This window comes from Megalops cyprinoides, chromosome 19 (assembly GCF_013368585.1).
Source record: "Megalops cyprinoides isolate fMegCyp1 chromosome 19, fMegCyp1.pri, whole genome shotgun sequence".
In the NCBI taxonomy this organism is placed as follows: domain Eukaryota; kingdom Metazoa; phylum Chordata; class Actinopteri; order Elopiformes; family Megalopidae; genus Megalops; species Megalops cyprinoides.
The window spans coordinates 22108044-22133009 of NC_050601.1; the positions used below are offsets into that span (position 1 = coordinate 22108044).

Sequence of the window (24966 nt, forward strand, 5' to 3'; positions counted from 1 at the left end):
TTAGTATTGTGATCTCAGTAAAGCCACTCCACCCCCTTTTTTCATTCTCTTAAAACTCTTATATACAGATTATATACAGATATTCCAGCATGCATTCACACACACACACGCGCGCATCAAGTAAATACATACATATTTACATACACACATACACACTCACATAAACGTGCAAAACAGAAAACAGCATTTGAAGCACCTTTACAGTCATAATTCTTAATCTTACTTTGATCTATATCTATTTATATTTTAATTGGAGTGTTTTAGTGTTTTCTTTATGGACGGATTTTTCCATTTAAATTGTACATTGTTCTGGAACTCCCAAAAAGTGCTCCAGGCTTTCCAGCCCATTTCACTGCGCCAGGTTCATGAGTGGGATTTGGAAGTAGTTTGGAGATTTGTCTTATCCGGCTGAGCAGAGCCGGCGATGGATGGTGACGTCGCCGGGGTGACCTGCTGACTCCCGGACAAAGCCTCAGACTTTCCTGCCGAGCTACCCCGCTTCTCCTCCACTACCTTGGGGCTGTCTTTTCCCTTGGGTCCCTCCTGAGGCCCCGTTTTGCCAGGCCCCAGCACATTCTTGGCCACACTGGCGAGCTGCGTCACAAAGCTGGCCTTCTCTGCGGGGAGCTTAGCGATGCTGGGGGAGACAGCGGTAGGGGAGGGGCTGGGGGTGTGTTCCTCCGCCACCTGTGGGAGACCCTTGTCTGTCACTCTGCAGCTGTGTGCCGGGGCTGAGTCCTTGCTTGGTGTGGGTTTAGCTGGGGCTAGGGCTGGAGTTGGGGCTGGGGCTGGGGTTGGGGCTGGGGCTGGGGTTGGGGCTGCAGGGGTGCTGCTTTTCCCCTTGGTTTCAGTAGTTCGGTCCTCCCAGCCTGGCCCCGCCTCTCTCTTGCCCACCTCTGTTCCTTTACCTGCCTTGGGGGCCTCCGCTGTGACCGTGCCTCGGCTCACACTCCCCTGCTCTGGCACCTGCCCCTGTGGGACGTCCCTGGGTGGCCCTGCCTTCACGCTTGACTCCCGCCCCTTTATCTCCTGGGCCCTGCCGGGCGACCCAGCTTCCGTTTGCATGCCCTGCTGCTTCTGGTCCTGGGGGGTCAGGACCTTTGCCTCTGCCAGGGCAGGGGTCTTCTCTGTGGGTTTAGGAGCGCAGCCCACACTTGCTGTCTCTGTGGCTGGCATGCGCAGCTCCAGGGATGCAGCCGCGGGAGCAGAAGCCGTCCCCGACGGCAGGGTGACTGAGGTCAGAGTGATCTGGATATCTGCTGCCGTTGGAGGCTGTGCCCCTGCCGGGGCCTCCGCAGGGGTGGATTTCGAAGCCACGCGCTCCATCCGAGCTCCTTCCACGCTCCTCACCTGGGAGGGCGTGGTCTCCAGGAGCGGCCCCGCCCTGGTGCTGCCCCCTTCTAGCATTTGCGGATGTCTCTCGCTTGCCACCGCCAGCGCATCCCGGCCGAGGGGTGACTCCTGCCGGCCCAGCTTCCTCCCCGGCCTCAGGGCGCCGGCGTCACTGGCCGCGGGGGGGAGGGAGGGGGGCTCGGGGGCGGGCAGGGAGGCGTTCTCCCCCTCCATCTCCACCAGGCTCTGGAGGCCCGTGTCGCAGTGGAAGGAGTCCCGGCGGTACTCGCCGTGCAGGGCCTCCGCGCTGTGCTTGCGCCCGGCCCCTCCCCCCACCGGCCCCGCCCCCTTCTTGTCCTGGGAGGCGGGGAGGGGCGGGGCCAGCCGCTCGGCCGACTGCACGCGCTTCAGCAGCGGCGAGCGCGGTGGCTCGGCGCTCTTGGGGCGGGGCCGCGCCGCCGGGGGGGAGGGGTGCAGCTTGGCGGGGAAGGCCTGCGTGGTGTTGGAGCTGCCCACCGTGTGGCCGCAGGGGGCCGGGGGCGGGGGAGGGGACGACGATGAGGTGACGGGGGAGGGCGTGTGTGCCAGCGGGGACAGCGGGATGTTTCCAGCACTCTTGCAGCGGGCGGAGCGGTACTGGCGGTGCAGCTTGGGGGACAGGCCGTGCAGGGAGCTGGGGCGCATGTGCTGGGGCGCCGTGGCGGAGTCCGGGCCACCCGGGGCTAAAGCGCCGCTCTGGGACAGCGCCCCTGGTGGGGAAAACAAGAAACAGCAACATCGTCCTTCAGTGCCCCCAGCGCAAGGTGAATGACCTGTTTAAAAGCAGCTCTCTAACAGCAAATTTGATTAGTATACCTTCCACACCAAAGCACAGCAGTGCTTCAGAAGATTGCACTGTAATTCCTGGGAGCACCCAGCTTACTGAGGGGAGATTGATTATTTTGATGAAAAATGGGACAGGCTAAGATAAATAGAACAATCACAGCCATAACCTTGCTTTCTTTATGCTCTGCTCTGTGTGACTGACCCACCACAATGCAGCTGGGTTTCATTTTACCTTCACATGGCCCATTCTAAACTGGAACTGTTTAAGACACAGTTTATGGCCACCTGTTTTGGTTAGAATTGTAAGAAGTTTATAAGTTCAATAAAGTTATGAGTTTTTAAGTTTTTAAGTTTTATATAGCATTTATGCATGACTTGAGGATTGGATTTGCTGGGCAGCATTGTGTTGAGCCGGTAAATGTGCAGGGCTTGTAGCCCAAAGGGTGCTTCACTTTCCAGCTGGGACACTGCTGTTGTAACCCTTAGCAAGGTACTTAACCCTGGTAAACGTGCAGCTCTAGGAATGGATGACATGTAAAAACTGTACGCTCGTAAGACTCGTAATGGCTGCCGCGGACCGTCCGGGGGGCACCGGCTCACCGAGGTAGGAGGAGTCCGGGGAGGAGCGGTAGCTCTGGGTGGGGGAGCCGGGGAGGCTGTCACTGGAGGAGAGGGAGCGCGTCAGAGAGGAGAGGCTGTGGCTGGTGTGCAGCAGGTTGGACTGCTTGGTGATCTTCCGGAACAGAGAGCTGCGCTTCTTACTGCGGGGAGAGAGACGGACAGAGACAGGGCTCAGTATGGGACTGTACATCACCCCCCGAGGCACACATAACATGCAAATGACAACTAAATAGCACACGTACATTTCAACCAATTAATGTATAACCAGAAGAAACAAATAAATGTAACAGTAAATGATAGACAAGTTAATTATATGAACTACATAAATAGTCAGTTGCATAAAATGTGTTCATTGGGCCATCTAATCACAAGTGAATTTAGATTCTGAGGGTCACAGTGAGGACAGTGCACAGTACCATTGCAAGAGAAACAGTGTATGGTATTGACAGTAGTCAATGTTGTGCTGTAAAGCTTCAACACAGAACTACAAATCCCATGTGGCCTTGTTTTTATCATTACCTATACAATATACAATATGTTTATATGGTATATAGGAATTTTGTGTGTGTGTGTGTCTGTATCTGAAGCATTATCATATAACAGCTGTTTTATGATGTCATGTCATATCATTATCACATGATATCATATGGTAATTATCATATCCTAACACGGCTTTGTAACATCCAGAGAGAAAGTGCATGTCCACCTCTCTTGTCCCTCTTTTGCGGCTGTCTTCTTGTTGCGTCGAGCCATCTTGGACTTGTAGCTGGATTTGCGTGCAGGACCAACCTTGATGGAGGTGTTCTCAAAGGGTGTGGTGGTCACCGTCACCTTATTGCCACTCTGATTGGGGACACAACGATATTCGTCAGTACTCACAGGGCCGGTCACAGCAGTAGAGAACATCATAAAGGTCTGTTTCATCGTTTTCTGGGGGTAAGTTGTACCCCCCCCCCTTCCCTCACCTTCACAATGAGTTCCACCACTTCTGTGTGGACCAATCCATGGACAGACTCCCCATTAACATGGGTGATGAGGTCACCAGCATAGAGTCCTGCTTCATGGGCGGGGCCTCCATCCTCCACGTGCTGCCATTGGGCATCGACAATGTCAAACACACAGATATGGCAGCCATTGGACAGAGGTTCATGAAAATGCTCAATGGCCTATATTTAGGGCTGTACTGAAAAATTCGAAGCTTCGTTCATTTAACTGGCATTCGATTGTGAAATTAAGCATTCGATTATTAGGATGGGTGCTCAGTTGCAGTTTAATGTTATTACTACTGTAATACAAGAAATTTAGCCAATAAAATGTGGGGCGGCAAGTGTAACAGTGTGACCTTTTTTCGTAGACAGAATGCCTTCTCTGCTACAAAACGCATACATTCATTACGGAACCATGTAACACCGTCACGAAAAACACAAACGCGTTAGCATTGTGTCCACGAAATATTGAAGAGAGCATAATACTTTCGTGCACAGAAAACAAAATGGATGATTCCTGTAGTGCACTGAATTGACCGTTGTGCTTTTCTTTTTGAGGACAAAAAATTTTGTAGAAAAAAGTAATTCTATCTACGTAACAGATGTCCTGGGCCTGCATTTATGCTTTTGTGGCACGAAATGCAGAATGCGCTATACTATCATCATTCCGTGCCATCGAATGTTCATTTTGTCCACTTAACTGTTTTGCTATATTACTGAAAGTATGATCTGCACGAAAGGGATTTAGCACAATATATTCCAAGACTCCGCAGTTACCGAAGGCATTCTGTCCACGAAAGCAAAGGCTGCTTGAACTTTAGTAGACATCAGTGTTTTGCTTAACAACAAAATTAATTGCGTTCATAGGCTATATTACTGAAGGTATGATGTGCACGAAAGGGCTTTGGTCCAATACGTTTCGTGAGTCGGCAGTTTACGGAATGAATTATGTGTCACGAAATCGCACAGGAATAATTCCGTACACTAAAGCAAACGCTGGTTGAACTTTTTGTTACATTCATTTGGTCACTTAGAAATGCCGAAACAACAGGCCAAAACGATGACATCACGTCACAGACATTCGAAGCTTCGTTCAAAAAAGGTTGGCTAAAATTCGAACGGCAAAAAATGGCATTCGATACAGCCCTTCCTATATTGCTTCCTCCTTCTAATGGGCTTTGCATGTCTATATGTGCAGTCCCTCTTACAGTGAGAGCTGAGTGCATTAAATGGCCGTGCTCTTTGCTTGCTCACCCAGACGATGTGGTGCACGCTGTAGACGTCGCTGTCGCCCATGTAGACGCGGATGGCACGCAGAGTGAAGCCGTACGTCTTGCCCGAGCGGTGGATGGTGATCGGAGAGCGCAGCTGGCTGACCGCGGGGCTGTAGTCACGGCTGGGGGAGGAGTCCCGCGATGAGGGGTTAGAGGAGAGAGAGCGGGGGGACATGGGGCTGGCCAATGGGGAGCTTCCATGCTGCTCCACTGCGGAGAGACAGAGAGAGAGAGAAGGAGGGAGAGAGGGAGGGGGAGAAAAAGACAGAAGGAGGTAGAGTCAGCTGTTTCTAAAGGACAATAGATACTGAGGGAGAGAACCCCACAACGACGTGCAAAAACTGAACTGTCTCTCTGTCTCCCTCTTGTGGTGATAGGCCATACCTGCAGGGATGATGACAGACAGCGCGGTTGCAGAGGCGGACTTGATGACTTTTGTCCCCGGCCGTGACCCCAGCTTCTCTCCGTCTCCCGACAGCTGTTGGTGTCGTGCCCGACGCAGGACCAGATCATTGGTGGCCCGGGGCCCTACAGGGTCGGTGGCCCCTGTGGTTGTAGACGCCCCTGTGACGGTACTAGCAGGGGCCATTGTTGTTTCCCCTAATATCTCAGCAGGTCGATGCAGCTTGTCTGTGATGAGAATTATATTCATGTAATGCTGAGATCATGGTAGAAATGATCTACAAATTCTCCAACCATCTTGTAAGAGTAGCTTTGAAGTCAATACAGCATGAGATGAATTGTAAGTCCTACAATAAAGTGGACTTATTATAGCTGATTAGCTAGTCCAGTGAGGTATTTTTTTACAGTAACACCACCGACATTTGTCTAAAACTCTCCTCTCTCCCCTCATTCTTTCAAATTCTCTCCCTCAAATTCTCTCAATTTGAGAATGTAACTCCACCCTCTCCAAATCGCCTTGCTACTTATTGTAATTGCACAGATCTGTGGCAGCACAAACTTATGGCGACGCAAGTCTGGAGGTTGATATTTGGAGGCTTAAGGCTGTACGCACTATGACAGCAATTACTTCCATTACATTTCAAGAGTAAGAATAATGGCACAGTGTCTGAGCAGCTTATTGCCTGACCCTGATGAATGCACTTCTGGTAAATTGCTTTGAATAATAGTGTCTGTCAAATAAATAAAACTCACATCAATGTAAATAAATGACATAGTCAATCTTTGTGTTTTGCTTCTTGTGCTTACTATAGGACACATTCCTTTCCTTTACCACTACCACATTTCTACTGGTACATATTCCTTGTCCTTCCTCATCTCCTCATCACCCCTTGCCTTCCCTCTCTCCCTCCCCCCTCTCCCCTGCTCCCCCCTCACCTCCGGTGGTCACTCCGTTACCCTCCTGCGGGGAAGCCCTCTGCTCCACCTGCCCCATGGGAGCGGCGGTTGGGCCCTCCACTGATCTTCCTCTGGCTTTGGCCAGGGGCTGCCGGCTAGGCGGCTCGGCTTCGCCCTCTAGTGGGGAGGCGAAGCGGTGCGTGTCCATCAGAGCGGAGAATCGCCGGCGGGCTCCCAAGTGAGGGCTCGACTCGCTCTCCGTGTAGAAGGACTCAGAGCAGGACAGGCGCTTCCTGCAGAGACCAGGGAGAGCAGTGACATCGTGTTCAGTTGGTGTGTCCAGTGAATTTCACCATTTCATTCAGACTTATGTCCTTTCAAAATAATATGAAATATAAAGACATAATTATTTCCAGCTTATATCAACATTTGATTCCTTATTTTGAAAACATTTTCTGTTGGTCTGTGTGTCCCCTGACACGCTTTTGATGTATTTGGCAGTGGATAGCAGACAGTGAGCTACTAGAGGCATTTACCAACATCAAAGCAACAAACATTCCTAAATTTGACAGAAAATGACCTCAAAGTATCAAGTTAGTTATAAAGATGGATGTTTTCCATTTGCTGTAAAATAAAGAATAATGATACCTTTTTTGGCCAATTTTAGGTAATGTGGGCAATTTTCCATAATTTTCTTTTTTATGCATGGTTCCCTTATGCAGCTCTGCTTTTTGCCATTTGTACTTTAGGCTTCTCTCACTGTGATATCCTTTGCCCTTGTGCATTGAAGAGAGAAGAATGCAATCCTCCAATACGCTCATATGCAACCAATGGCCATTTTTCACACTTTTTCACACAAGTGCACTACAGTGAAACAGGCCCTCATTGGAGGATGGGCGCTACTCCATTCATGTCATCTGAAAAACGTGCTGGTGTCTGACAAATGGCAGGGTGCCTGAGAGTGGCGGTGAGAGGAGGAAGCCCGGGCTGACCTACCCAACACTATCCTCATTGGCCAATTTGCTTTGGCCTTGTGAGATCCTGGTCACCGTCAGCAGATGACATGGCTGCTTTCAAACCTGGGGACGCAGGGCCCAGCCTGTGCTCAAAGTGAACGCCTTGCTGACTGAGCCCCTCTGGACCCCACCCTTTTCTTTTTTTAAAGACAATGGTATTACGGATATCTGGCCAATTTCCACTTTGGCTTTTCTCTAATTTTACAGACGGAAATATTTTGGAGGATGCGGCGAGCGTGGAAGGACGGGTCCCGCACTCACATCTCAGGAGAGCCGCTCCTCCAGCTCTTCTCACGCAGCGTCAGGCTGCCCAGGCTCTCCCGCTTGGTCACCTTGTCCTCCCTCTGGCCCTTGGGATCCCGCCTGCTTAAGGACGGAGGCTTCTGCTCCAGGTGGGACAGGTGCTCCATGCTGCTGTACACCTGCAGAAGAGACGGGAGGCCCCCGAAACATCAACCAGAAGGTTACAGGGTCAATTCCTGGGCAGGACGCTGCTGTTGTGCCCTTGTGAAAGGGAAAGGTACTTGATCTTAAATGTTTTGGTAAAAATCCAGTGGTATAAATGGACAATGAGTACAGTCAGAGCAGTCCTGGATAGGAGCCTCTGCAAAGTGGAAAAAAAATAAATAAATAAAGAATAAATAAAATACTGTTCATGACTGAAAGAGCCTGCCCAGCAGACAGACGCATAGTTTAGGATAGTTACTTCTCTGTCCAGAAAGGGTCGTCCTATTTTGAGTTGGTCTTCCATGTCATAAATTAGATAAAGATATTCTGTTTCATGCTTTATATTTCAGAGCCAGCAAGCATGAAGTTGAACTTGAAAGTGCTTTACTGAGTTGGGGGACATTCTACTTAAGAACAGACGTGGGAAGAAAATGGAGGGAATACTCGTGACACCCAGCTGAAGGACAGTGGTGTTCAGATACTGGGGTCGCGTTCACTAAAGTCTCAACCTCATTCAGAACACAGTGAGTTTCACTGCAGCACAGCCAGCCTTGACAACATCATCAAATGAAGGATTAAGACAATGTTCTGGCACAATGGAACAGTGTGACACACGAAGCTGTACTGGACTTCTGAGGACAGCTTCAGTGCCTGATAAGACTGAGACACCTTAAGGCCTTTGAAATGGGTGCCCTGGGTACACAGACAATCTCTAAATACAGCACACTGTCTTAAGACAGGATGTACAAATGTAGGATTCTGACAGGAAATGACTGCTGTGACCATTTCTGCTTGAACACAGCTTCATCGATCGGTCTGATATTAATAAGCGTGGAGGTGGAAACCCTGAGCGGGTTTCGCAGGCATTGCGGTTGCACCGAGCGAGCCTTGCGTGGGCTGACCTTGCTGAAGCGCGGGGAGCAGGAGGAGAACTTTCGGATCTCCACCGGCTCGTCCTCGTTAGTGTCGTCCTCATCGTACGAGTTGATGTGGTGGTAGCGCTCGGAGCGTGCTGTGTAGGAGAGGAAAGAGAGGGAGAGAAGAGAGAGAACACAAGACCGAGTGAAAATGAGGGCAACAGGATCAGAAAAAACTGTGTTTTGTATAGGACAAATCAGGCACACAGATAATCTGTGGTACAACTGATCCTGGATCAGTTCCATCTTTTTCAACAGAATAGTTGTGGTTGAGATAAGGGTTGGGAATGCTGATCCTGAAGCAGCCATTGCAGGCACAGTATCTGGATTAACTGGCACAAATATCAGACTGAGAACCATCAGACATACAGCATCTGTGATATTACTAAAAACATAAACGTATGGGGCTGCAGTCACACTCCTTGAGACTCACTGTCAAAGTAGCTGGTGTCCTCCTCCGACTCGAGGTGAGGAATGAACTCGGCCTTCTGTCTCAGCAGGCTGTTCCAGTCCAGTTCGGTGAAGAACGGGTGCTGCTTCACCTCAAAGGCGCCACCTGATGGCAGGTAAGACGAAAGCCAGTTTGAGGAAGGGTTGCCCCCCACAGTCCACCAATGTCGCTCTGAAGCTTTCCTTCCTCTTTTTTCAAGCTAGCTGAACTCATCACGTACTACAAATGCATGAACTCGGAGCAAATCACAGAGGAGGCGCAGCAGCCAAAAAAAAAAAACTGCCATAATTATGTGTGTGTTGATGGGTTAGGCGAGCTGTGTGAGCACTCAGAATTAGCGGCTCACCGAAAGCGCTGGGCATAATTGAATTTAATGTGCTGTAATGTGCAGCTCAGCGTGAGGAACCCACTGAACTTTGCTCAGCTGCGCTCACATTGACCTGCTCAAAACAGTGCTGTGCGAATTCAGCTGGCAGCCCAAGCGGGCACTAAGTGCCTAGGAAATTAACTAATCTGATAGAGGTCAGACTGACCAGTGAATACGTCCGTTTCGGTGGCTGTCTGGGCACTTAAGGACAGCACAACCGGCCACCCCTTTCTGCTCTCACCCCGAGCTGCACGTAACATAAACTTATGAACGCTCAGACACCTGATATGCGCCGATATGTGCAGATGCAAGTACACTGCAGAGAAGGAGGTTGGAAATGGAGCAGGGAAAATATATCTTGAAGTAAATGAAAGAGAAGCATTATTTATGTCAAAACATATACAGTCACAAATTCTAGGTTATGTTTCACACCCAAAATCAAAAGACTGTTGAGTGTGATTCAGGATTTTTGTGTCTGTGGGATTGGCAATACGGCTCTCAGTAAATATGCCTTATATCCTGAGTGATAGGAAATGCACCCAACCAACACCGCAGAGCGCCGAGCAGGGACACTGCACTGTAGGAGACGGAATCTTCTGGACGAGATGATAAAAATGAGGTCTTGGCTCACTGTAGTATTCCCATTGCACTTACCAAATACTAGTGGGATCCTAGCCAAATCACTAGTGTTACTGTCTCAGCCTGGCAGTTTAATAATTAATCATTTAATAATCCCTCCCACTCTACCTCAGCTCATGTGTGATGAGCGTTCTGCTGCAAAATGGCCGTCACAAATTTTACCATGTGGATGCTATGCACTGTTTGTGGAGGTGAGTCACATTAAGTGGGCTAAATGCTTGTAAATATACTCAAGTTACACTATACCCACATAATTAAGTTGCACTCTCACATTTTGGTTGTGCTACAAGTGTAATTATACAAGCCAAAAACAGATTTAACAAGAACTGTTTGACTACAGCAGTACCTGAGTGCACAGTTTAAACACACAGGTGTTAGGGGCCCTTAACGTAGAGTAGGGCCATTATTGTTATTACATGCAGTGGAGCTCCGCCCCTCTCCCCCTGGAATGGCCTTACCCGTGCCCAATCGCAGCAGAGGATTGGTCTGCAGGAGGGCAGAGATTAAGCTCTGGGCATCGGCAGGAAGCATCTCATCACCCTCGGGCCAGGTGATGTCATCTGTGGAGACAGAGGGGCTCGTGGGTAAGTATGGAAACAGATAGATAGAGAACAGAGAGAGAGAAGATGGCAGAAAGAGAGAACAAGAAGAATGGGATGTGCAGAGAAGCGTTGTATCTCCACTGATCCAGCTTCATCTTACCTGAGCTGTTGTGACTCACAGTATCGTAGCTGATACTACGACCGATCGAGATTTAGCAACCGATGAAGTGTCACTGATCATGTGAGGTCTTTAGAGTTCACCTTTTTACACCCTTCTGAATAAATGGACCAGATTGCTACTGTCTGATGGAGGAAGGAATCCTGATAGCTGTGCTTTTGTTATTCCTGTTTTGGACAGATGACTGTGAAATAATCTCAGGGACTGATACTGATTGCATACAGGTGTGGTCATCAGCACAAAGGGTGAAAGACTTTTTTTTACCGTTAACTATGGATGGTACGTGAACATGATGACTCTACTCTGCCAGGAATAAGACGTTTCTGGCTACAGTGTTTTACAGAATAAACAGGGCTTTGGACTGATTTGCCTGGGCTCAAGGCCAACCCCTCATTAGAGGCTGCCTTTTTATTGTTTTGATTTTACACAATTTGTGCATTAATTGCAGCTCAATTATCTACAGTTGACATGCATCTAACTGGTCCAAATCTGCATGCTAATTTCCTGTTCTTGGCACGCATCTACCTTGTGTCCACTGTTTGCTCCCACTTACTGGTGTGTGGAAGCAGCTGTCATGAGCAAGATGCTTTCCAGCATGTCTGGTGAAACACTACAACAAGTTTCATTCAGTGTTCGCTGAGGGCTGACTAACAGGGTTGTTGGCAGTGTGAGAACTCTTGCTGAGGTAGCCAAGACTCGCTTAATGTGAATTCATACTTGGAATGTTAAGTGTTTTAAACACTAATTATTAATTGCTTGACAATGAAACTTTTTTGACAGTATTAACATCAGAGGTGTGGACTCAAGTCACATGACATGGACTCGAGTCATGATTTTGGTGACTTCAGACTTGACTTGACAAAATTATAAATGACTTGCAGCTCGACTTGGACTTTCATGCTATTGACTCGAGACTTGACTCGGACTTCGCCTCTTTGACTTGTAATGACTTGACATATGGCATGGGTAAAATTAAATGTATTTATACCTGATCAAAATATAGGCTAGTTATTTCCTGTCCATACATCTTCAGCATCCTTAAGCTGACCTAACGTTACACATGCAACGCAGCATTATTTTGCATGGAATGCTCTTAGCTATGAGAAATGAAATGGGATAATCACACACTGAATATGTTCCCATTCGTCTCTCCAACATACTGTTGTCTGACTAAATGGATCGGGATCTTTCATGTTGTTCGTTCCTAAACAATTTTGCTCCACGGGAGCCAACCCGAACACATCACGGAATCTTTATCAGTGACTGATTGCATTGCATTAACACCCATATCATCTCCAGCATTGTGTTTTGCAAAATAAATAGCAAGAAATGTCAAGGTCATCAAATGGTTTATTCTCCTGGTGTTGAGTAAGGCCCTGGTGACATAAAACACGTAGCCTATGTCGGAATGCGTAGGATGGCAGCGTGGTTATTTGTCTGTAGGCTATTGCAACTCCTGTGGGGGCATGTTTATCCATCTAGTGGAAGTAGATAACTATAATGCACTGCATGACATGTAGGCTATCTGTAGGCTAGTAGGACATGAGTAACATGTAGGTTGGAATCCCTTAAAAGCGCAGTGTGAATGTTTATGTAAATCAATACGATGGTCCACGTTCAACTGCTTTCCTATATATCCACTAGAGGTGCTTGTTTCAAATCACAACGTATGCAAGTGGAATGAACGAAAAAGAGTTACACTGGAATGGCAGAGTTGATGGCGTAGAAGCGATATGATACCACGCATAATTTCATTTGCTTTCAAAGACTGCACTGTCGAAAACAGATAACGTCTAGCTACATGCAAAACATGTGGAGCAAAAATTTCTGATGGAGAATCAACAACCTCCAACTTTGTTCACCACTTAAGGTTGCATAAAGACAGGTAAGTTACGTATAATTGTCTGTAGCAATCCTTGGTAACGCATGGCTTAGCTAGCAAGATAAGAGCGTGTATCACAGACCTAACTTTAGATTTAGACTGTGAATTTGAAAACAATGAGCTCTTACCCATTCTGTGTGGTAGCATAGTCTTAAAATTGTTACACGTGTTGAAAATCTGCTTTCTGTATAAGTAAAGTTAATTTTGGACCCAGGTTGCTTAGCATGTGTTAGACATACTCATACTTAGCTGACAACGGTTGGCAAATTCAGAACCTGTTATCAGCCTAATGGGGTAAATTAAAGCCGTGTAATATTACATTTTTATTTACCATTTTAATGTTAACCCTCTATAAAATTGACTTGGGCACCTTTTAGAATGTTTGAACTCTATTTTCCATGTAGGCTAAACATTGTTTTCCTTCATCTGCATATTTGTAGGCCTCGTGTAAGAGTATTTGCATATGATTGTGTGATTGCATATGAAATGTAAGTATCAATGTAAGCACGTTTATTTCACACAGATTTGAAGAGCACACACATACTGTTTGTTTTCAATTTTTAGACAGCGTCTTATGTATAAGTTCAGAGCAGGAAGGATTATTGTTCACTTTTCATCTCCATGATGGGCAATTTAAAATGGCAGCTCCTCTGTTACTCTTATCCCTGCTCATTTTTTGTTGTTTGTACTGTATTCTAGTTTGCCATTGCAAATTCAAACACTGTTTTTTATTGAAATAAAAAGTCAATGTGATGAATGGAAACATTGTGACACACTGTGAAAGCAACTCACTCACCCATCCACACAGTCACCCATACACACTTCACTCACACACACCTCACATGTGCACCTCACCCCTTACTCAATTAAAGTTGCTTTATTGGCGTACCTGTTGGGACATAGTATTGCCAATCAGTACTCATTGAATTGAAAACCAGTAAACATTTTTTCTCTGTAAGACTACAGTTTTAACATATGACATATTGATTAGAAGGCTATATTGAAAGTATTGATTAAATTTATATGTTGATTAGTTGCATATTAATATGCTGTTGCATATTAATGCAACTGTGACTTGTTTAGGACTTGGAAAAAAAATAAGGACTTGGACTCGGACTTACTTGAGACCTCTCTGTCTTGACTTGGGACTTGACTCGGACTTCATGCATTAGGACTTGACACTTACTTGTTACTTGCCAAACAGTGACTTTGTCCCACCTCTGGTTAACATTGCTATTGCTTACTGTCTGTGCAGTTTGGTACCTCTTTATACTTTTGTAGTCCAGCTGTATGGTGTAAGTAAGTTTGTCATGTTTACTTTTAACCTTGATGTGCATCTTACAGGATGTTGTTGGACTTGCTTCTCAAGGAGCACTCCCCTAACCCCAGCCAAAGCACAGATTCATCAATTGCAGCTAAACTCAAAAACATAACCACAGCTGTCAAGGGACTAATGTACAGATATTGGAAACAGTGGTTCCGAAAGCATATGTTAGAAAAAAGATAAGAAGAAACAGGGACAGAAAGACACACAGGTGGTGCAAGAAATAGAGAAAAAGAGAGAGAGCCAGTGAAACACAAAGGCAAGCACATGGACCCATGCTAGGCACGCACAAGTCCCCACGCATCACCCTTCTCATCTTCATCACAGCCATGCTCCTCCTCTTCCTCCCCTCCCCGTGCCTCACCTGTGATGACCTGTCCGAAGAGCTCCTCGGGCGTGTCCCCGAAGAAGGGCACGCAGCCCACCAGGAACTCGAACAGGATGATGCCCATGGCCCACCAGTCCACCGGCTTGCCGTAGCCCTGGCGCAGGATCACCTCCGGGGCGATGTACTCCGGAGTGCCGCACACCTGGGAGAGGGGAGAACGAGGTCCCCGTGAAGCCACGGGGTGGGCGGCGCCATCGTCACAGGCTCAGTGGTCTGAGCCAATCACAGTGCTGTGCTCAATAACTTGATTGGTTGGTATAGGTCATTGCTAGGCAGCACACAGCAGCTCCAACTATTTGTGGGGTTTGTGAAGCTTCGTTCTACCATCCCAAATGCAAGGCCTTGTGTTGTTATTTACAGTATTTACTTGTGCAGAGAATACACTTTAGACATTAGTGACATTAGTCACAGGTTAGATGAGTGGCATTAGTTGCCTGTTACCTGTAAAGAAACATTTAAATGGTGTTTATTGATGAACACAGTATTTACATCAGATTTTTGAAGACAAAATAATTTTTGCTTTTTGAATGCCTCCAATTGTATTATATTCCTAAAATTTTGGATTTGTTTGGATATTAGCTTTTTGTAATAAATGGGACACAGTGACTCCAAATCCACATCAGTTTCTATACGTGGATCTGTGTACTTGAACTTAGGTGACACTGTGATAACTGAGGTGGAAAATAGTTTACCCTTATGTAATGAAACATGGCTCCTAATTTATTTTCCTGTGCAGTCATTATGTCCATGGATGCCCATTGCAAGGCTGGGGGTAAACTGGCCAAAAATAGTTTTGACTTTAATAAATAGCACAAAAACCAACAAGGGATGCCAAAAACGGAGCGCTACCGATGCCGGATTGAGGCTCATTAATCATAACGGTTAATCTCTGTGTATTTCCTAATAATGATTTTGTTGGATGACAACAAAGCTACAAAGCAGTCAGCTCCCAATAAGCTGTTGAAAAGCAAGGGCCTCACTAAGTAACAACAGCATAGTCCTTCTTTAAAAAACTATTGCAAGGGGAAACCTTGCTACAAGGTTTTTCTGTATTTCCATCATTGAGAGCTAGTCTCCATAATTACAACAGCTCTAAGTATGTAATGACAGTGTTATTAAAAATAACACCAACACATTATGTATAGTGACCATTAATCTTCTTCAGACAATTCTATCAGTAACACATCTATAATTAACAAATAAACAAAAACTAAACTCTATATAGCCTTTATATTACATGATATTTATATTACAAAGGAACAACAACAGTATCCCAGTGGGGAATTAAACTAACAACCATTTGGTTACAAGCCCTGCTCCTTCCCACTATGCCACACCACAGTCTTGCTGTGACACAGTTGTGACATACTCCTGTCTTCCTTCTGAGTCCTCCCTTCAGCACCAATATAAACAGCAGAAATGTACTGTAATTGTGCACCATGCTGACTATAGCAACAGCTTTGTGAAAGTGGGCCAGCGCCAGGAATGGTAGGGGGCTGGGCTGAAATGGGTCTGGAAATGCTAAAGGAAACCTCCCCAAATCTGAGCTAAGACAGCCAGACTGGTTCCAGCTCTTTAGTGAAAAGGAGTATAATGGGCCAGCCTAGTTCCAGCTCAACAGTGGGAAAGGGGTATAATGAGCCAGCCTGGTTCCAGCTCTGCAGCAGAAGAGGTGTACCTGTTTGTCCAGGAACTCGCGGGTGTCCTTCTCGATGTGCCCCTCATACAGGTTTGTGGTCAGACTCATCAGCCCTATCTTGGACAAGCCGAAGTCCGTGAGCTTGATGTGACCCATGGAGGTGATCAGCAGACTGTGGACAGGAGAGAGATGTTACATTTCAAATTTATAAGTCATATGACCATATATTAATATGCAACATTCATGTGCTATACAGCTATAGTCTGTGTCATTTGAGTGCTTTTGCCAAGGGTTGAACTCATTTACAGTAGGCAGCTCTGTCAAGTATGTGTTTGCTGCACTGCATACCTCCAGCCAGCAGGGGGAGACAGCTCTTACTTGTCAGGCTTGAGGTCACGGTGAACGATGCCATAGTTGTGTATGTACTCCAGGGCCAGCACAGTCTCAGCAAAGTACATGCGCGCCATCTCGACAGGCAGCGCCCCGATGTTCTTCAGCAGAGTGGCACAGTCTCCACCTAAAGACAAACACACATGGGATATAGTCATTGTGGACATGCTTCAGGATATCTGGACATCTTTATCTTTCTTTTCAATCTCTTTGTATATTTCTACCAGTTTATTTTTATGTCTTAACTAATATAACTAACTAATATATAATTAACTACACAGTGCAGCTTGCAGCTTGCGTGGTGAAGTGGATCCAGTTCCGTGCTCACAGAGGCCATGGAGAGTTCCACCGTTTGCGACTCCCCCGCATGCTGTCTCTTACCCTCCACGTACTCCATGACCATGCAGAGGTGCCGGCGCGTCTCGAAGGAGCAGAACATGCTGACCACAAAGGGGTTCTCAGCGAAGGTGAGGATGTCCCGCTCCACGAAGGCCTGCTGGATCTGGTTCCTCAGGATCAGGTTCTGCTTGTTGATCTTCTTCATTGCGAAGCGCTGCCGGGTCTCCAGGTGCCGGACCAGGTACACCGCGCTGGCGCAGAGATATATGGAGATCGTGGTGTGAAGGCCAGAGGGCCACAGCGTGATTCAGTGAGGGCATGATGGGAGATGGAGTCCAGAGTTTAGGGTTGTGGATTATGCTGAGCAAGCTCTGGACTTCAAATCCCTTTAGCCCCATGCCGAGCATTTCATGCTGCAGTGTGAATTCAGTGTGCCCCAGAAGGGTGAGATGGGTGTAATTTTTGCATCAACCCCACAGGTCTGCACTCACCCATATGCCCCGTTGCTAATCAGCTTGATGGTCTGAAAATCACCTTCCCCAGGCGTCTTTATGGCTCTCATTTTGCCCTGATGAAATAAACAGGAAAGAGCAAACAGCCTAGATTGGGTAACTGGGTTTTAAATCCATGCAATAAATTGCAAGGCAAGGCTATTTTGAGGTGTTTTTAGCGGTGCACATTTCTTCCTCTTGCTCTATTGATTCACTTGGACTTTGGTTAGAACAGACAAATATTTTAATGTGGCCTATTCCTGTCCTGCAGGGCTGATGGATGTGAATTAGCTGGCAGTTGTGCCAGGTTGGTTTTAGAGAAAGGATTCAGAGATCTTGAGGAGACCTGAAGGGTTATGGTACTCTGGTCTTGGGGGTTCAGGCTCACCCTGGTAGGCAAGGGGGAGAGGTCTCACCTCTGCTGAATCATCTGTCTCTGGGGTGTGGGGTCCCTCACTGTCGTAACTCTCAAGATTAACCATTTCTGGAGAGACACAAACACAGACAGGCAATCAAGGTCCCATTCTGGACTGTGGAGGAATTGGTATATAGTGATAACACTGACACACACACACACACACACACACACATACATACAGTACCTCTCCCTCTCAGAGATGCACAGATTTATTTTAGTTTTTAGCCACAGCAGTAAAAAATCATGGACACATTTAAGCAGCAATGCCTTCATTGTCAGCCGGTATTCTTTATTTTTGACTGTGATTAAGAATGAAATCAAAATTTTTTGATGAAATCTTTTACCACTTTGACACATAAACTACATTTCGACAGCGGAGTGTCTCACCCTCCAGGGGCTGTCGGGTGAGACCCAGCTGGTTGATGATGTAGCGTGGGATGTCTGTCTTCATCAGGTGTCCTTCCTTTGCGTGGTCCTCCGCCTCTTCCAGAAGGTGGTAGAACTCCTCTGGGTTAAACTCCTACCGGGAGGAACAAATTCACCATGACACACTCACAGGCATGAGCGAAGGGACAACAATGACATTATACTCACTAAGCAGGTATTTGGCTCTGCGTGCTTCAAGCATAACAAGAAACAGCTCAGCATTCCTTTTGCTCTCCATATAGGAGGTTCTGGCTGGTAACAGGAGGATCCAGTACTGTCTGTGTTGCTGTGCTAGATATGGATGTTCTGTCTTTGAAGTCCTGTCATGAATATTCATAATGAGGCAACAAATCATAACAACTTTCAGCAAGACACAACTGCCAGTGCAAAGCACACGGAGCTGAGTATCTGTTCAGTAAATACAGTATCTATGATTCGCCTCTGTATGACCCTGACTCCAGCTGTCAGTCACAAAAATGGCACGTCGATACAGGTCCAGCTTTTTCACTCAGAGTGGGGGGCATTGTCAGCCTTGGACACGTCCAAAGTCTGAACCGGTCATGAAGGCAAGCGCTTGCCAGACTGACTGAGGGGGAGAGGGAATGACTAATGAATGAAGGGAAAAAAACGTTAACGTTTGCCGTATGGTAGGAAACTTCAATCTAAATGCAAACGTAGCCAACAGACTGGCAAATTGCTATTCGTTCACTTCAAAGGAAGAAAAACTTTGGCCTCAAACTTTCTGAATTTTCTATATAGGCTCGCAAATTAGTTTGGGATATTGGACAATAATGACTCTGTCGTGGAATGTGGGAGAAAAGCACGTTCGCTGTGGACCAGACGCACGGAGGGCATGGGAGCACGCTGTATGTCACCTCACCAGACACTCCAGGAGCCTGGCGGGACGGGAGATGATGATGAGCAGTTTTTTCACAAGCTCTGTGACGAAGGCCACTTCCGAGCTCTCGGATCGCTCAAACGCCTGACAGAGAGGGAGAGGCAGAAAGAAAGAAGGAGTGCTAAGACACAAGGTCATGCAATACAGCAGATATATTTCCAGACAAGGCAAATGTATCTCTTGAAGAGTAAAGAGTTGAGCTGTTTGACATCAGGAATATTGATCTTTGGCTTGAAATCCAATGAAATCCAATGAAGGGATAGTACTCAACCATTAGGACAATGTCACTGACATTCAGGGTGGAGGAAAGATGCTGTGAATAGCTGATATGGACAGGAAGTGGTGAGTAGGATTTTTGTGCTTGAAGATAAAACAGGTTTATCTAGATTTGGTTTGGGATTGTCTGAAAACTCTTCTCCAAAACTTTTGTATGGAGCGTCAATAAATACAATATTAGGAACTGAGAGAGATGACTACTTTTGCAACACAGGTCAATTTGGAGTGCAAATAAAGCATTTTTGAATTTGAGACAGACAGAGATACATTGCAAAATAGAGAGAAAGGTGCATGTTAACATGAATCTGGGGTAAAACTCCAGCACCATTATAGAAAGAAAGAGAATCAGAGAGAGAGAGATGTGTGGAAGCTTTTGGAAAGGGAGGCCCTGAAGGTAAGAAATGATGCGGACAAAGCAGATACAATCAGGCAGACTTAATCAAGTCAGGCACGCTCAATCAGACAGGCTTAATCAAACCAGGGCATGAATAAAAAAAAAAACACTTTGGTTCTTTTACAGCCATTATCTGCCCTTACACATCTGCATAATTTCCTCTCATGCGCTCACACCATTAATCTTCATCTCTGTTGAAATCATACCGCTATGATGCTCATCACATTGAGCTGCTGTAGCTCAGTTTTTGGGTCTATGACAGCACCTCACATGACGCAGTCAAATGAGACTCATTAATATCCACATCAATTCACACCAGCAACGCTCAGTCAGACCGACATTTTGGACTAGATGTCATGTAAATGAAACTTACGTCAGGTAAGTTCTCAAAAAAAAAAAAAAACAAAAAACAGAAACAGACGTCTAGCTGACCCAGACCAGCTCAATCAATTTGGAGCAGTGAGGTGCAGTGTGTCTGGGATCAGCCCTGACTAAGCGAAGACTCACATCATGCAGGAGTCTCTCCAGGTTCTGCTGCAGATCCAGGAAGTAGACGGAGGTGATGAGCCCCTCGCGGGCTTTGGTCAGGCAGTCACGGGACAGCTCTGTGATCTGGTGGTGGATGAAGCTGAGGACCCCGTCGGCCAGCGGGAGCACGTTCTCCGGGGAGTATTGCTCGATGAACTCCACCAGCCGCACCTCCATCTGCGCTGTGGCCTGGGAAGAGGTAGCAGAGGCAAACGTCACAATCCCTGCACACAATGACAGACACAACTAATCAAATATCGTAATCCCTACTCACGATGTCAGACACAACTAATCAAACGTCACAGTCCCTGCACATGATGGCAGACACAACTGTTCAAATGTCACAATCTGTACGCATCATGGCAGGCACAGCTAATCAAATGTCATAACCGCTTTTTGAGATAGAGGTGGATACAGTTAATAAAACCTTACAGTCACTATACACACAGACGGATGGAACTATGCAACTAACTATCACATAAAACAGAAAGACACAACTAATCAAATGTTACAATCACTATACACCAACATACAATCTCTGCACAAACAGAGTCAGATACAACAAAGGAGACGTCACTGTGCACTGGGTGTATGTGTGCATGTTTGTGTGTGTCAGGAGAATTTGGTCAGTTCCGGAGTCTGACCTTTGGGAAGCGTTCCTTGTACACATGGTTCATCATGACGATCTCGTTGTCATAGCAGGAGGGTGATCGTCCTGGGCTGAGGGGCATGAGAGAGCATTAGAGGACCTGAGGGATGATTTGTTCAGCCCCAACATCCCTGCAGTTACCCGTTCACTTCATCTTGTCTAAAACCCCCCTGCTGTTCTGCTGTAATGTCCAAGCGCTCACTGCCCTGTCACACGAGAATAATTTTTAACAGTGTGGGCAGGAGAGCAGGCAGGACAGTGGGGAGATATCTGAACTCATGTACCCCCCCTCTCCCCCCCCGCCCCATCCAGCCTCGTCCCACACTAACCTGAGGCTACGGGAGCGTGGCCGGACGTAGGGGGATCGGCGCCCCCCATCGTCGTCGGTGATGCTCTCTGTGCTGCCGAAATGCTTGGACAGGAAGTGCAGCTCATCCATGGTGGGCTGGAAGGGCAGCTGCTCCTGGGAGGAGCTAGAAGACTGGGGGCGGGGTTCAAGGGTGGTGGGGGAGGAGCCAACAGAGAAAGGGGGGGGGGGGGGGGGGGCAAGGGGAAGCAGACAGGCAGGGAAGAGAGGAAGAATGGAAGGTGTGGCCAACAGAGGGATAGAAAAAGGTAAGGGTTAGAGGGAGGAGAAGGAGAACCACATGACAGGGGAGGAAGGACACATATTTAGGGTAGGATAGTCAAAGCAGAGGCAAAGCAGAGACAGAGGCCATGGATAAGTGGGAGTGGAAGGAGCATCCCCGAACACTCCCCTCACCCTCCAAACCTCAAACCCCCCTCTAACAATTGTTTTTTGACTAGAATCTGTTGACCTTTATTTTTCTTACCTGTCCTGAATTTTACATTATTTTTTGTCTGTTGATTTTTTTTTCTTCATTGCAGAAGACCTTCTTTTGTTGTTCCTAGTTTTGCTCCCCCCTCTGACTGGTAAACATTTACATTTACATTTACATTTACATTTATTTATTTAGCAGACGCTCAAAACCTTTCAAAGCTGCCCTTAATCACCCTCTCACCCCTGCATACCGTTGAGCTGGGAGTGTTGGTTCCATATCCTGAAGAGGGCAGTGAGGCCAGAGACCATCGCCTCCCATCCGCCCTGCAGAGGAGAGATGACAGAGGGTTAACCCCGAAACAGCACCCCCGGTGGGCAGGAGGAACACTCACAACCTCAACAGCAGCATCCAGTAGAGACGTTCTCCCGATTCTTGTATTATCAAGCTGACACAAAAACCCTGCAAAACAATAGGGCTATAAACATAATGATGCTTCACAAAACAGCACCAAGAGAAAATGAAGAACCACTTGTGAATAACTGGATATGGCATATAGCAAAGATTGGTGAAAGGGATCAATTATACAGCACTGAAGCATCATAAATGATCTTTCTCAGATTAGCATAACAAAGTGTAAATTCACCAATATACTTAATACAGTGTAAGAAACCAGGAAGTACTTCAAACAATCTCAGCACTGGGATTATTCAGGACACAAGCAGCATTACAGGTAGTAGACATCCAAGTTCACTAGATGCTAGATACAGTTTAAAAGAGTAGCACACTGGCACAGTGTCCACCAGAGAAGGACAAGCTTCTGGTTTTCATGCCAGTACAGGCATTAACTACTTACTTGGAGGAATGGATTGGATGGAAATTTGCATGAATTGGTCTCGGAGCCAATCAGTAAACACTGTAAGCCACCAGAGCAGAATGAATGAACAGTGTGAATGGAGTAGGCGGAGTCTTTCTGTACCAACCAATGAGAGTGTTACCTTCTTGAGGAGGCGAAGGAGAAGTGCGCTGGGGTGCGAGGGCTGTCCAGGGGGCTGCTCCCTACAAAACCAGAGAGGTGCAGATACACAAGTAAGATGAGCGTATAGTTACCAAGGGAACAAATGTAAGGGCATCACCATATACCCACCAATGTGGCCAGGGAGGGGTGAATGTGGGCGTGGCAGTGTGGGGGAGGTGCTTGTCAGGATGAGGCTCTTCCTGTTGCTGGTCCGGCAGCTGTTGACACAAAAGAAGCCCACAAGATTTACATTACACAAATCATAGTGAAAATTTCCTCTACCCAAAAATGTACACATCGGTGCATTCCACTCACCAGTGGTCAATGCTATTATCATTGTTCCTGATCCTGTGGCCCTAGGAACCTTTGAATTTTCAAGTTAATAACGAGAGAGGGAAAGATGTAAGTGTAGTGCAATGTAGTGTGCCTGCATGTGTTCATGATAATGTGTGTGTGTTTCTGTGTGCGTGTGTGGGTGTTTGTATGCATGTCTATCAGAATGTGTGTCTGCGTGAGAGTGTCAGGGCACAGGCACGGAATCAAATGCAGACCAGGCGTATTCAGATTCCAAGCGGCTTTATTCGAATCACAGGGAATGTTCGTGGTGGCAGTGCAGGCAGGGTCAGAACCGGGAAGGCAGGCAGATCAGGAAACCAAGGCAGGACGGCAGGCGGAGACGAGGTAGCAAGTCAGGCAGAAGTCAGTACGGGATCAGCAACACAAGTAACAAGGCGGGAACATAACAGAGGAAACGCTGAGATGAACTGGCAACAAGACAGAGACAAGCAGGGAATATAAAGGGCTGCACTGACAAGGAGATGGGATGCAGGTGGGCAGGCAGGCAGGTGGAGGCGATCAGGAAATCAGGTGGGCGGGGACAGGGCGGAGAGTGGGGCAGGGCAGGAGCACAAGGGAACTGTAAACAAAAGCACATGGACAACACTGACAGACAGGGAGAAACACCAAAAAACAGCTAGGGGGCCGAAGTACTGACAGAGAGAGTATGAGTCTGTCGCGTGAGCCTCTCTAAGAGTGTGTTTGTGCGTATGTGTGCATGAGTGTGTGTGTGTGTGTGTGTGAAATTGCATGTGAATTGTGTGTTTCTCTGTGTGTCTGTATGTATGTTTGTGTCTGCTTCTGTATCCCTGTGTGTGTCTGTGTAGTCGTGTGTTTCTGTGTGTGTGTGTGAGAGAGACAGAGAGTGTGAGAGAGTTAGCCTCAGCCACATCGGCCCCACAGGAAAGCCCTGGCGATAAAGAACTCCAATTTCCTGAGCCTTCAATCCAGCCGGGCCTCCTCTCAGGCAAGATAATGAGAGCAGCGAGGAACAGGGATAAGAACTATGATGTGATGAGATTAGTGTCTCGCTGGCTTTCAGGTCCTGATTCTGTGACTCAGAGTGTCCAACACGCCCGGAGATTTGTGACCAACTGCTCTTACTGCACCAGAACAGCCTATTCTCTCACACAGTGGCCACCACAAAACAACCCTTTCACATGGACTCCGCACACAGACATTATCTCCTGTACCACTGCACATACTGAGTACACTTTCCTCAAACCCTGTGATTACAAGGCATTATCTCTCTTAATAAAGTATTCATAACCTACCATGAATGACTTGTGATGCTTTATGTTTGATATGAGCATTTACATATTCATAATGGTTCATAATAACCCTGCATAATGACAATTCATAAAATGTGTTGTGTCAAGAATATCTCATGCATTATGTACTCTGTAGATAAAGTGTGTAATGTCAGTTCATATCCAATTAAAATGGCTTCCACTTTCCTTGAAGATCTGAAGTACAAGTGGGCCCAAATGGATCTATCCCTTGTATCTAACACAGAACGTGGTCATATATGATGGTTAGATCATTGTACTATTTCAGTGCCATTGGCAGTTGGTCTCCAGAAAAAGTAAACTCAGGGACAGTGTTTAGTTAATACCAAGCAGCAATAAATAAGTCTTGTACAAGGCATTTATTGGGTGTGTGCAAGTATCCCATCAAGCACTTTCCTTGGATTAATGATTATTTAAAATGATACTTATTATTATTATTAAATGATTATTTTTTTTATTAAAAAAAAATGTAAATAACTTACATATTAGCCGCAGTGTCCATACATTATTGTGTTAAACTTTTGGAACAATGTTTGTCTATGTAGGGCCATTTTAATTTGCAAAGCAAAAAAGAGTTCTTGACTGGCTTCTCACTTGACCAAACGTGT

The 24966-nt window shown here is 46.7% G+C and overlaps 1 protein-coding gene across 3 annotated transcripts in view; it reads right to left on the minus strand.

The window, feature by feature from the left end:
- Window positions 1–259: 259 nt before the first annotated feature.
- LOC118794359 (microtubule-associated serine/threonine-protein kinase 1-like) overlaps window positions 260–24966 on the minus strand; it is a 46262-nt gene continuing 21555 nt past the window's right edge. For all 3 annotated transcript variants that reach the window (XM_036552596.1, XM_036552595.1, XM_036552599.1), the window contains 25 exons: window positions 22863–22951; window positions 22714–22774; window positions 21969–22041; window positions 21266–21417; window positions 20932–21007; window positions 20267–20476; window positions 19072–19173; window positions 18153–18285; window positions 17764–17831; window positions 17348–17424; window positions 16899–17107; window positions 16506–16644; window positions 16167–16299; window positions 14465–14630; window positions 10633–10734; window positions 9151–9273; window positions 8703–8812; window positions 7615–7775; window positions 6377–6630; window positions 5423–5668; window positions 5019–5248; window positions 3744–3866; window positions 3485–3621; window positions 2758–2918; window positions 260–2081 (listed from right to left, as the gene is read on the minus strand). In XM_036552596.1, the coding sequence (XP_036408489.1) occupies window positions 364–2081; window positions 2758–2918; window positions 3485–3621; window positions 3744–3866; window positions 5019–5248; window positions 5423–5668; window positions 6377–6630; window positions 7615–7775; window positions 8703–8812; window positions 9151–9273; window positions 10633–10734; window positions 14465–14630; window positions 16167–16299; window positions 16506–16644; window positions 16899–17107; window positions 17348–17424; window positions 17764–17831; window positions 18153–18285; window positions 19072–19173; window positions 20267–20476; window positions 20932–21007; window positions 21266–21417; window positions 21969–22041; window positions 22714–22774; window positions 22863–22951 (5053 nt within the window). In that variant the 3' untranslated portion in view covers window positions 260–363. The remainder of the gene's footprint in view (window positions 2082–2757; window positions 2919–3484; window positions 3622–3743; window positions 3867–5018; window positions 5249–5422; window positions 5669–6376; window positions 6631–7614; window positions 7776–8702; window positions 8813–9150; window positions 9274–10632; window positions 10735–14464; window positions 14631–16166; window positions 16300–16505; window positions 16645–16898; window positions 17108–17347; window positions 17425–17763; window positions 17832–18152; window positions 18286–19071; window positions 19174–20266; window positions 20477–20931; window positions 21008–21265; window positions 21418–21968; window positions 22042–22713; window positions 22775–22862; window positions 22952–24966) is intronic.